This window comes from Kogia breviceps, chromosome 10 (genome assembly GCF_026419965.1).
Source record: "Kogia breviceps isolate mKogBre1 chromosome 10, mKogBre1 haplotype 1, whole genome shotgun sequence".
NCBI classification, from domain to species: Eukaryota; Metazoa; Chordata; class Mammalia; order Artiodactyla; family Physeteridae; genus Kogia; species Kogia breviceps.
In genome coordinates, this window is record NC_081319.1 from 32068935 (window position 1) to 32082062 (window position 13128).

Below are 13128 nucleotides of genomic sequence, written 5' to 3' on the forward strand. Positions count from 1 at the left end.
ATGAGACTAAAGATAGTGAAATTCCCGAAAAAGCTTGCCTCTAAAATGTCAATAATCCCTACTCTTTCAAAATTTTGCCTCTTCTACTCTGAACTTAGTTTTGTGGGAAACAAGAGCATCATAAGGACCAGGTGGGTAGTTTATTTGTTACTAATCTTCCCATGAATTTTCTTTTCAGATTAAGTAGTAGTTGGTTAAATGTAATGAATGGGTAGTAGTAGCTTTAGATCTGAGAGGAGTTTTGTGAGAAGCAAGAGGTAGGAGAACAGTTCTAATCTATACAGTTACTGAGGTCATTAAATATAAAATTAATCATTTGTGAAATATGATACTTTTAACAGATTTACAACTTTAGTTTCTATGGCTTTATGTATTTTTCCTCTTTCTCTATACATTTATGGCACCTGCTCACTAATACCCCTGGAAAATAATTTTCTGAGTAAGGAACTTTAAACACTGGTTATATTAATCAAGTGTTTTCTTATTGTCCTTTCTTTACAGTGGTATGTTCAAGCCACTTGTGCTACACAAGGAACCGGTCTGTATGAGGGACTTGACTGGCTGTCAAATGAGCTTTCAAAACGTTAAATGAAACTGGATATCTAACCAAGGACATGTTTGATAGAATTGGTCTAGGCTTGTTACAACAAAATTAGTTTGCATCTTGGTTATTAAACAGTATGTGGGACTGGTTTGGGCAGAATATTATAGCATTTAAACTTATTTTGTTGCCAATTATTGTTTACCAAGTATAATGTTGCCATTTAGCAATATGCTTGGTTTTAAAAAAATTCTCTTAACTTGGGGGAAAAAAGGTGTCCTCTTTTAATTTTACTTCCCTTAAGCCTAAATGCCTGGACATAGCTAATGTGACATCTTTAAATAAATCCATTTTGAATGTTTTTTTTGAGCCCACAACAAATAATGTTTTAAAGTTATCCCCTTGCTACTTTACTGATACCTTTATCATTCCTGGGACAGTCTGCTGATTTTAAAAATGTAGCATTCCATTTGTATTTATTTTTCTCCCTTGCCAAAAAAGATTTTTTAATACTGCTTGTACCAGCCAGGGAAACGCTCCAAAACACTATTCAGATCTTTTGCACTGAGGAAGTTATATTTCCCTCCCATTATTAACTCCTGGCTTCCATCAGCCAAGCTTACCTTGGTGTGGTTTGGATTTGATAGCTAATTAGTTCTGTGCTAGTTGCAAAGAGTTCATATTGAGATGATTTTTAATACTCAGCAGATTGTCTTCCTTTATATTGTATCTTTTTTATGTTGCATGTTGCTTTTGGTATCAGCCTGACTCTTGGCCCAGTATATGGTAGTTCTGCTGATGTTTTATTGTTTGTTGGTAAACATGTCTTCATTAAGAGTTTTGGAAAACTCATCAGACTCAATGAATAAGTTTTCTTCATAACCCATTTGGAATTATTCCTAATAAAATGATAAAACATGTAATGGTGTTTGTTTTTCTTGAGTCTTGAAGATGTTTGAAATAGATTTTTCTTAGTTGATTTGCATATATTACATACTGTGAATAATAATAAAGATCCCAGTGAGTTTATTTATTGTTTGAATTGGAAATAAAATGTGGGTTGCTATCATGTGTGTAACAGAGTGAGGAGCAATTTCAAGAATTTAGTTTTCTTTGATTAAAATACCATTTTGATGCTGTACATTTCTAAAGTCAGATCAAAAGTAAAAAGCTGTAATAAAATGAACTGTTCCCAAAGTATGTATGCATGTGTTTGTTTCACAGCTAACATTTGTTTAAAAAAAATTCAAGTGTTTTTTGTATCTCATAATACATAGACTTAGTGATGCTGCTCTCCTATGTAGGAGAACAAAGTTCACAAACACTTTTCTTTTTTAGCTTCACAAATTTCAGAACTTGTGCAGAAAGTGACTAAATCTTTGTCATAGGGGTACCTCATGAATTACATCTGTTAATTCTTAAGAGCTCAACTTGGTAACCTTATGAGTAACTTAGTTTTTGTCTATAACGTTTTATGTATTTCATAAACCTTGCATTTTTATGATTATTAATGGCTTAGATTTAGATAAATTTATGGATTGGAATCTTGTTTTCAAAGCCAATACATGCTTGTAAAATAATGTGTATATTTGAATTGTAAAAAAAACAAAAAAAAGCTACTGGACAAAGCGAAAGGAATTTAGAATTAAGTAGTTGGTGATTGTGAAACAGGTTACTGGGAGAAAGTGTATGCTAAACTTGTGTTTTTTTTCATGTAAGTGCATCTTCTCTAGCCCACGGGATGAATTTTTCCTTCTTCCCTCCGAATAAGAAAGGTCTCGGGCTTCCCTGGTGGCGCAGTGGTTGAGAATCCGCCTGCCGATGCAGGGGATACGGGTTCGTGCCCCGGTCCGGGAAGATCCCACATGCCGCGGAGCGGCTGGGCCCGTGAGCCATGGCCGCTGAGCCTGCGCGTCCGGAGCCTGTGCCCCGCAACGGGAGAGGCCACAACAGTGAGAGGCCCGCGTAAAGAAAGGTCTCATTTCTTGGATAAAACTACAATGAGGGTATATAGTATGTGTGGTTTTTATGGGGTTCAACTAGGGGATACAAAACTTCAGAGGTTCAATGATAGGATCATAGTTAAATTAGCATTGTTGTATTAATTTAAAAAAACTAAACCAAGTAAGTCAAAGATGCTTTCATGAACTCTGAAGATAGAATAAAAAGAATCCATATAATCTTGCTTTCAAGATATGGCAGCTCTTATTACTACCATTGTTGGAAATGACTGCATTAGGAATCTAAAATTGCCTAATTTTTGCTAAATGGGTTAAATAAAGATTTGCAAGATTGTTTGTTCCTTTTTATTTTTTAAAGAAAACATTAACTTGGTGATTTGGCATGTTTTTACCCCAAGAAATTATTCTTTTTCTTCAGTACTGGTGGTAGTTTTTTGTTTTTGTTTTTAAATTAAATTGAGAAGTTCCATTTTTTTCCAAGTAGAAGTGAGTAAATGCTTTGGGAAAAAGTATAAATTGAGAGATAATCCCTAGAATGCCTTTCACTGTGTTTTAACATTCTTTGAAGACAATGCAAACTTATAAAATCACTATCTCTGTCCTAATTTATTGACATGATCAGTACTCTTTTATGAAATACTTGACACTATATTCAATGCTTACTGTTTACACAAATGTTAAACGTAGTGTTGATCAATCAAAAAGAGGTCTCTGTGACCCTCCTGTATTATACAGAACAGTTGATTATACCCACAGATTAAAAAATACGCTGTCAAATTGTTAAGTATATTAACAGAGAAGCTGAAGAGGGATTGTGGTTCCCTTAAAGGCTGACTAGCAGCATCAGAGTTGAGGATAGAACCATTTTCTGTTTTCTGTCCCTCTGTTAATAGGCTTTTTTGTTGTTGTCGTCCATAATATTCCCCATTGTCTTTTGTCTCAAATCATTCAGTTGCTTTTCTGTGGTGGTATTTTGTTACATGTTTGCTTCCATGGATTCCCCCCTTTACCTTATATATTCTTCAATGAAAATAAAACGTTAAGTGAAATGTTTATCTTAATCTTCCAGAGTATCAGTGTCTCATTTACTGAGACTTAATTTTCATTAGTGTATACACAGAATTATCTCATGTAGTAATAATTATTTCCAGATATTTACTGGGATCAAACTGCCTTTATTTTTTTGGCCATGCTGTGCTGCATGTTGGATCTTAGCTCCCCAACCAGGGATCAAACCCGAGCCCCCTACATTGGAAGGATGGAGTCTTAACCACTGGACCATTAGGGAAGGAAGTCCCCAAATTGTCTTTTAAAAGTCCATGGGATGTGTAGTGATGTCCTCAAGTTTCATTTCTGATAATGGTAATGTGTATCCTCAGTCTGGCTAGAGGCTTATCAATTTTATTCGTCTTTTCAAAGAACCAGCTTTTGGTTTAGTTGATTTTCTCTATTGATTTCTTGTTTTTAATGTCATTGATTTTTTTTTTTTTTTTTTTTTTTTTGGCTGCACTGTGTGACATGCAGGATCTTAGTTCCCTTACCAGGGACTGAACCTGCCCCCTGCAGTAGAAGCACGGAGTCCTAACCACTGGACTGCCAGGGAATTCCCACATTTGAATGTTTTTGAATTATGTTTGGAAAACTGGTTGGCTATTAGGAAAGATTTTCCCTCTTGAGTTGCCATGTGGGTCTTATGATAAACTAGTAGTGCATACTTTTATCTTTCATTACATAGAGGTTTTGGTTTTGTCTCAGACTAGTTTGTAGGAAATTTCTGCCTGTATTTCATAGCTGGAGAATGTGAGATCTAAAGATGTCAATTTCCACCAGGGAGATTTTCCCACAGTAGTGTTCTTTGGACTTCTCCCTGTTATATTGTGTTGCTCAGAGATCTACCTTTGGACTGTAACCACCACATTTTAATGCTCAAAAATGTCACCAACCAGTAAAGTTCTTGAAAATTTGAAACAACTGATTTTAGTTTCTAGAATTTTAAAGAACATCACATAGCTAGAAATGATTTGTTCACTAATGAATTATGAACTACCAGTGTGTATGTCTGTAGTTGGCAACTGTATAATAATTCATTTAAGAGGATAATGTGTTCTGTAATAGTCTTAGTAGTTTGTAATTGATAACACAAAATTTTCAGAATGTTAATTCCTATAGCAAGAACTTGTAACATCATAAAATGTGGTTCACCAGAGTTGCTGCTTTCCATATTTTATAATTAAATGTACTAAAAAAATCTAAATGGAAAAATTCAGTCACAGAGATGGCTTTAAACACAAACATTTCTGAATAACACTTTATTCTAGCTCATATACAAGGACATTTTGGTATACTATTTATACAGTTTTCTTAGTGTTCCCTACATTTGGACTAATCATACTAACATCTATATGGTAGAGATTGTGACCAAAGTATATGTACTTCAAAATAATATTCTATATTCTAATATTCTGAAATGCCTGTGTACAATCTGATCATTGTTTAGTCAGCAAATATGAAATTTAAAGTATCAGAATGTGGAATGTTTGATAAGTGTTTAGAATTTTTCTGACCAGAGTTCCATCTAGCTAGCTGTGGTGTTAATACAGGACCTGTGTGTTTTTCTCATGGGCGTGAGGATGTCATGTTACACTTTTTTCTCTTATGTTTCTCAACTTTTTGCTTAAACTTTTTCTCTCAACTTACTGTAGTAAGTCCTGTCAACATGTTTGTTTGAAAGCAAACCAAAACCAAATATTAAAACGGAAAAAAAAATTGCAAAAGAATCAGATTCTGGCTTCAATATATTATTTCTGTATTTGTAAACTGATGTTAAAAAATGCTCTCAAGATGCTTTTTAGGAAGGCACAATTTGGTAGCATCAATTTTTCATTTACAGCTTTTTCTAAACAAGATCCCAAGAAACTGCCACCTTAATTTTTCCGGCACGTACTTTTAAGCACTTCAAGGTTCAATCTGAAGTGCAAGTAAAACCCTCTAATTCTCAAAATTACTAAGAGTAAACAGAATATGAAAATACAGGTTACTTTGTCAAAGATGAAAGTTCTTATCGTATCAGGTTAGAGACTAAACGTGGAACAAAGGCCTTCATGACTGGAAAATCAGAGCTCTTGAAGTGAGCTCTAGCTATCTAAGCTTAGAAGTTAAATGCAGAAAAACGAGAACATTTTGGTTCTTTTGAACAAGAGCGCAACAGCTAAAGCATTACAAATAAGGTATGGTGATAATTGAGTTAGAAAAGCTCAGTTACTACTCTAGGCTAGACTCTAATCAGTAAAACTATACTTTGTAATTTTCAAGAGTTTGGCTTCATATTTAAAATTTTTTTTACAGTATGTAAATAATTACATATACAGTGTTCTGTAACTCAAACTATAATGCTCAAATCTGGAAGTTTATTCGAGAGATGCTCAAAAGCCCCACTACTACTCTGCCTTTCTCCTGTTTAGAAAACCCAACAATTTTGAAAATACTTGTAGCACAGAAATGCTCCATGGTTCATCCACAACTGCAAGCCCGTATCAATAGGCAGTTTCTCATATCTAATGTGTTATAGTCTCTAATACCATATGTCAAATACCCTGTTGATTTATGAACATTTTTCATGGGCAAGGGTGTAAAGACAACAGGATCAAGTTACAATGTTATTGTTCACTTTAAATACTAAATTGAGCTTGCATACTGAAAGTTAAAATGAACTGCAGTAAGAATGGGAATATAAATGTCCATTTGTACCATACACTAAAAATTAAAATCCTAAAAATAAGAGAATGAAGATACCTTATGATAACTGAAAGATGAGAAGCAATAGGAATTGGTAATGGTATATTTTAATTTTTTGTTAAAGCTCTGAAGTTGTATTAAATTGCTAACCAAATTGAGGTAGAGGTAGACCCTAATGTTATTCCTTCCATGTGTCAGAATAAGCCTCTCACTTTAACTTGTATGCACTTTCCCCCTAATTATATATACATGATTTAATTTGAAGTGTGTGTTATGATAGAAAAATTACAGGATCATTCAAATGGTTATTTTTTTTTTTTTACAAAATTCTTAATTACTAGTAAAAAAAAGTATAAAATGTACCCAATGTTCTTCCTGCTGGTCATAAATATATTTGTTTTTCCTCCAAGTGTAGAAAAAAAAGGGTAGAGAAACTATATTATGCAACCATTATGATAGTCATGTAATGAAGACACTAGAACATAACTAGTATGGTAAGAATATTTTACCTTAGTGCCTAGTTTTCCTCTTTGAAGGTTACACATAGCTTTGATTCATATTAAATTTCCTACTAAAGCAGATTTAAATTCCATCAGTCACAAATCTATTTCCATTTTAAATCACATACAAGTGCTAAGTGATCAGAGGGATGGGAAACACTAGGTAAGGCCTGGTGGGTGGTAACTTCTTCATGAGTAGGTAATGGAATCACCTGTTCAACCTCTAAAGCATTTAAGTCAATGAAAATGTAATCCAGACATCCATGAAAGCCACCAACGTAATTTGTGTAAGCAGGTTCACCACAAGCACTTTTCAGTTTGAAGAAATGGGTAAGAGACATGTTGCATCGTTCCTCTTCCCCATTGGAAGTCCAGTCCTCATGATCCTCTGGAATATTGCCACTGATGACAAAGTGATACATTCCTGTTGATGGGGTACTATTAAAGTCCCCACAAAACATAACTGGTATGCTGGGATACAGATCACAAGAGATGTGTCTAATGTGAGCCAAGGCTACTGCCATTTGAATGAGACGAATGTACCCACCTATGAATATAAAAAACATTAATGTTAAGTACTTTTTAAAGTTGCCTTCAAGTTAAAAAAAACAAATTTAAAAACTCACAAACCACAGTATCTGGGTGACATTCAAGATATGTATTTGTATGTGTGGGGAGGAACTGGATGAAGGTGGTCAAAAGGTAAAATTTCCGGGCTTCCCTGGTGGCGCAGTGGTTGAGAGCCCGCCTTCCAATGCAGGGGACACGGGTTCGTGCCCCGATCCAGGAAGATCGCACATGCCGCGGAGCGGCTGGGCCCGTGAGCCGTGGCCGCTGAGCCTGCGCGTCCGGAGACTGCGCTCCGCAACGTGAGAGGCCACAACAGTGAGAGGCCCGCGTACCGCAAAAAAAAAAAAAAAAGGTAAAACTTCCAGTTATAAGATTAATGGTATTGGGGGTGTAATATACAACACAATGGCTATAGTTAACACTGCTGGGTGGTATATTTGAAAGGTGCTAAGAGAGTAAAACCCAGAAGTTCTCATTACAAGGAAAAAAACCTTTTGGGGGGGTATTTTTATTAGGTAATAGATTTTAACTAAACTTATTGTGATAATCATTTTGCAATATGTATAAGTCATTGTGCCATACACCTTAAATTGTATAGCGCTGTGTGTCAACTATATCTCAATAAAACTAAAAAAGCTGTAAAACAGCTTTTACCGACATTACATTACCACGTTCAAGACACTTGAGAAAACCAATAAAACCAACCTTTGGGGTGCCAGTAGAGATGGGTATTAGCAACACATATCTTTTTAGAAGAGTCCTTTGTAGACTGAAGAACAGAAACCTAAAATAAACAGAAAATGCCAAGTTCAGTTGCTATTTCCCAATCTGAATTTTTTTAAAATCTGAAACTATATGATGAACTGACATTTTTCCATATGCCTCCCTGCTGATGAAGTATGATTGAAATTATGAAATTTATTTTTGTTTTAAGTTTTGGAATATAAATGAATGGGATTCAGCATAACATTTTAGTAACAGTCCAATACACAGAGATAGCATGAATACATTTTAGATGACAACACTAAGGTTGGAGACCATGTTTTTATGTGGGTAAGCATGGGCTTTGGAGTCAGGCAGAACTAGCTTTGAATACCCACCCTACCATTTACAGCAGTGTGACCTGGAGAGGGACACTTCGTTTTCCTAAACCAGCTTCATCATGAGTAAAAAAGAGACAATATCATCCACCTCAAGGAGGACATTTAATTGTGTGGATTCAATTAAATGAGCTTACTCAGAGGTGCATGAAGACACAGTAGGTGCTCAAAAAATGGTAGCTGCTCTTCTTACTATGAACAAAACCAACTACCTAAAAACTCTGGACAACAGAGTTTTAGAATAACATCTATAAAATGGGAACAGTGGGATTACTATGAACCAAAATTAAAATAACAGCTAATATTTATGGAGCACTTTGTACAACATGCCAGAGACTTAAAATTTAAATTCTTTAAAATGTGTCAAAACAGTGTTTGGCATGTAGTAAGAAAATATTAGCTGTTAAATTATTGTATTTAGCTAAACACGAAATCATAAGCACTATGAAAAGTTCCTGTCTGTCTTGTTCAAGGCAACCTGTAGTGTGCCTGGCGCATTACAGGTACTCAATAAGTATCTGCTCAATGATGAAGGAAGGAAGAAAGGCAGGCTAAATTACGTGCTGAAGATACAAGAGCAAACACCTTTCAGTAAAATCTGGACTGTTTCATCTCTTATAAGCACCCCCGGCCCCGGCGCCCCCCTTCAAGAACGAGTATGTAGAGACTGGCGGAGTTACTCTACCTGAAGTACAGAAGATCTCTGGAGCACCCTCTCCTGCGCTGATGGGTACAAAGCCAGTTTCTCCAGCAGTTCTTTGTGAAGTGGGTCAGACTGCAGGGCATCATGGAAAGCAATGTCATGCTGGCTAAGGAGGCTGAACTTGGACTTCCGGTAGAAAGTGGCCAGGCCTTCGTGCTGCTTGATTCGAAACACGCCCTCCAGCCCAAAGGCCTCCAGGGCCGGCACCAAGCTGTCTGTAAACACGTTGCGGTCAACTTCCTGCAAACAGATGAGGTCGGCGTTGTAGCCCGTGAGTTCCTTTTGAATAAGGTTCTGGCGGTAGTCGAGTTCCAGGGCGTAAGGGGCACAGTACGGGTACAGGACCGTCCGCGAAAACTCAGTCTGGGCGTATGTGTCGGCCAGGATGTTGTAGGAGACAGTGCGGATGAGCGCGTCGTCCGTCACCTTCTTGGTGTACAGATGCCGGTGGTCAAAGGTGCAGGTGCCGGGCCCGGCCTCCACTGGACACACACTTTCCAACTCCCGGCTTGGCCCGAAGCGCTGCCCGTTGCCTGGGGTGCAATGAAGTTTGAGCCGTAGCCCGATGTCGGCATTGGACGGGGTGAAGACGCGCTCGTCCACACCCGTCTCAGTCCAACCAGGAGAGGGAGAAGAGGGAGACAACGATGAGGGGCCTCCGCCCTCAGGTTCCGCCGCTCCGGGTTTGGTTTCCTTGTACCAGCGGAAGAGGGAGCCGGCGGGATCCCCAAATTCGACGCCGAGCTTGGGGCACACCGGGAAGCCGGCCATGATGTAGCGCGGCAACTGCAGCTCGGTGAAGGCGGGAGGGTTGCGCTCCACCTTGTACTTGACATCGCCGATCTGCAGCACCGCACCGTCCTGCCAGGCGTCCACATTGAGCACGTCTTCAGCCACTGCCTCCTCCCGGTAGTACAGCTTCACCACGGGTTCGCAGGCTGCAGCCGGCTCGGGCCCAGGCCCCGCACAGGACACGCCGCCGCTTGCGTTTGGCCGGTTTTTCCTGCTCTTCTTGGCGGCAGCCGCCTTCGCGTGGCCTTTGAGGGCATTGGTAGCGATCCGGCTAAGGGCCCGACCCAGCGGCTCGCTCTGGTCGCGCTGCATGTTCTTGTGGCTGCCGTCGGCCAGCGCGAACGACAGACTTAGCTTAGGCTCCGAGGGCACACAGCGCACCACAGCGCGCTCCATCGCGCCTGTCGCAATCTCAGTCGCCGCCTCGGCGCGACTGTGCCGCTCCACCGCCGTACGGACCCCACGAAGCGCGGCGCGGGCGCCTGGGAGCCTCCACATGAACCTGGTGGCCCAGAGGCTGACGAGATCTGAGGCTGGGCGACCGCTAAGCGTCAGGTAGAAACAGGAGAGCCGCAGCCGCCGGTTCCGGAACCCATTCAGTCCCTCAACTTCCGGCCGGCGAAGAGAGGGCGCACTGTGCTCCCGCCACGCACTTTCGCCAGGCCCGCTCACCAGCTTTCCATAGCCACTCCTGTCTCTAATCCATCCCAGCTTAATTTTTATCTACAACCAGAGTCATAAGGCTGGGAAAATGAAGAAAATATAGAAGTTCCACAGGGAAATATTAGACTCCATGATTTTAGCGAAAGTTAGCGGGCGGAAGCGAAGGCGCGCCTAAGACGGAACTGGCTTGGGTGGTGTCACGGGTTTCGCTTTCCTGCCGGAGGCTGGCGCAGTTCCTGGTTGTTAACCCCGTGCCTTCTGGTGCTGCCTGGGGCTTCTTCGCGCGAGGGCGTAGGGAACTCCACCCTGGTTGCCGGCCTGGCTTCGGGTGTGGAAAGTGTTGCTCATTTCTCCACAGCATTCCCAAGGCTGCTCACCCTCTTCCTAGATGTGGTGGGTTCACCTCAGGCCTAGCCAGCGCCGACGCGCGGAGCAGAGCTTTTGCAGTACTAACTAAGAACGATATATAGTAGCTCCCAGTTAGTGAGCGGTGACTGTGCTAAAAACGACTTTTACGGATGTGAGCACCAGAGAGATTAAGTTACCTGCTCAAGACCATACAGACATTGCTGAATGAATGACAGGAGACAGAATAGCCAGTAAGTAAGAGGATATGAGAAATGTAGCTTCTTTGAAAGCCAAATGAAGAAAGTATTTCAAGAAACAGATTTTGTGTTGAATATAATTAATACTCTGTGATTAACTGAAGAAAAAAAAACCTCTTGAAGATTCAAAGAACAAATTGAGAATTCGCTTCTCTCGACAAGTGATATGTTTGTATGTACTTTCCCGTCTCCTACAGCTAGAATGTTTATTTATTGGGTATCTAATAATAAGCCATACCCTTTCCCCCGGATTACAATGAGGAAAATAAGCCTTTTCTAAAAGAAGGATGAATTTTGCAGTTATTTGAAGTGTATATTCCTGTCCTCCCCTCTCCCCACGCAGCAAGCATTTGACAAGGTAACTGGATGCCTGGTGGTATGTATGTAATCTGGGGCTACAGTGTAGGGTAAAAGTCATTACATTGTATCAGTTGACTTAAGAAACTAAGTCTCAGTACTCCAGTTCATAGTATCATAGTACCCACATTAGCAAATATAAATTTTGAAATGGCATTTTTCTTCATGCATCTTTGCAGAACTCAATCTTAAATAAGCTGAAAGATAAAAGCCCTATTAGAAAAATGTGGGGATTCCCTGGTGGTCCAGTGGTTACACCTCGAGGCTTTCACTGCTGAGGCCCAGAGTTCAGTCCCTGGTCTGGGAACTAAGATCCTGCAACCCGCTCCGGGAGGCTTAAAAAAAAAAAAAAAAAAAAAAAAAAAAAAAAAAGCCGTATTAGAAAATGACTTTCCTTCAAGCAAGCTGATCTAATTTAACTCTGTAGCACTGTAGCAGTCTTAATCCAAGTTTGAGACACATGCCTTGAAGTGTCATACTTTCTTTTAGGTGTTTTTTTTTTTTGATATTTTAATATTTTCAAAGAGTAAAAACATATTCATAGTGAAAAAAAGGTAATCTTCTCGCCTCTGACTCCTATGCATGCACAAACATTTATGAATTTATATCCTTCCCCCCACTCTTTTGCACAAATAGAAATGTAGTATACCCATGGTTCAGTACCTTCCTCTTTTCATTATCTTACATTATCTTTTGTCAGTTCTTTCAGGAGAAAGTATCTGCAAGTGTTCTGAAAGTGTCACAACTTCCCAAAGAAAGCTTAATCTGAACTCAACAGACTTAAAAATAATAAATGGTGTGTTTATGAGGCTAAACTGTAGCACATTATGTATATAAATTATATACATTATATAATTAAAATTTGAGATTACAAGACTGAACCAATACTATGCTTTTCCTCATGCCAAAAGGATAAGTGTCTAATAGAAATCATTTTATTCATCCATTCTCTATTCATACCAAGAAACACAAGCTAACTTTCACTAATCAAAAGTTACGGGGGCTTCCCTGGTGGCTCAGTGGTTGTGAGTCCGCCTGGCGATGCGGGGGACACGGGTTCATGCCCCGGTCCAGGAGGATCCCGCGTGCTGCCGAGCGGCTGGGCCCGGGAGCCATGGCTGCTGGGCCTGTGCTGTGAAAGGCCCGCGTACCGCAAAAAAAAAAAAAAAAAAAAAAGTTACGGTTGTTGGAGTTATTTTTATTACTTATATCTGCAGGAATTAGTGCGTGAAGACAAGTTTCTCGTAATTACCCTCACTTAGTTAATAACATTGACATAGATCATTAATATACTTTTATCTTTTTTAACTTAAGGTCAACATGAAACTAATTTTGAGGGATAGCACTCAGAAATTGAGTAGTTTTGGTGATATCACTTCAGGATAATCTATTTTCTCATATATTCAAAATTTAATAAATTCTTTTTTTTTTTTTTTTTTTTTTTGGCTGCATTGGGTCTTCATTGCGTGTGGGCTTTCTCTAGTTGCGGCGAGCAGGGGCTACTCTTCATTGCGGTGAGTGAGCTTCTCATTGCGGTGGCTTCGCTTGTCACAGAGCACAGGCTCTAGGGCACGCGGGCTTCAGTAGTTGTGGCATGTGGC

General features: G+C 39.5%; 2 protein-coding genes across 4 annotated transcripts in view; one reads left to right on the forward strand and one right to left on the reverse strand.

Moving 5' to 3' along the window:
- Nucleotides 1-1741, forward strand: part of ARF4 (ADP ribosylation factor 4) — a 22361-nt gene extending 20620 nt beyond the window's left edge. Inside the window, exons 6-7 of one of the 2 annotated variants that reach the window (XM_067043847.1) lie at nucleotides 99-131; nucleotides 502-1741. In XM_067043847.1, coding sequence (XP_066899948.1) covers nucleotides 99-131; nucleotides 502-588 — 120 coding nt within the window. In that variant the 3' untranslated portion in view covers nucleotides 589-1741. The remainder of the gene's footprint in view (nucleotides 1-98; nucleotides 132-501) is intronic. The other variant, XM_059078055.2, reaches the window with a different exon arrangement.
- PDE12 (phosphodiesterase 12) overlaps nucleotides 1-10744 on the reverse strand; it is an 18496-nt gene extending 7752 nt beyond the window's left edge. The window contains exons 1-3 of one of the 2 annotated variants that reach the window (XM_059078048.2): nucleotides 9093-10744; nucleotides 8013-8091; nucleotides 5292-7284 (exon numbers count right to left, since the gene is read on the reverse strand). In XM_059078048.2, the coding sequence (XP_058934031.1) occupies nucleotides 6842-7284; nucleotides 8013-8091; nucleotides 9093-10400 (1830 nt within the window). In that variant the 5' untranslated portion in view covers nucleotides 10401-10744 and the 3' untranslated portion in view covers nucleotides 5292-6841. Of the gene's footprint in view, nucleotides 1-5291; nucleotides 7285-8012; nucleotides 8092-9092 lie in introns of those variants that run through there. The other variant, XM_067043846.1, reaches the window with a different exon arrangement.
- Nucleotides 10745-13128: the final 2384 nt, after the last annotated feature.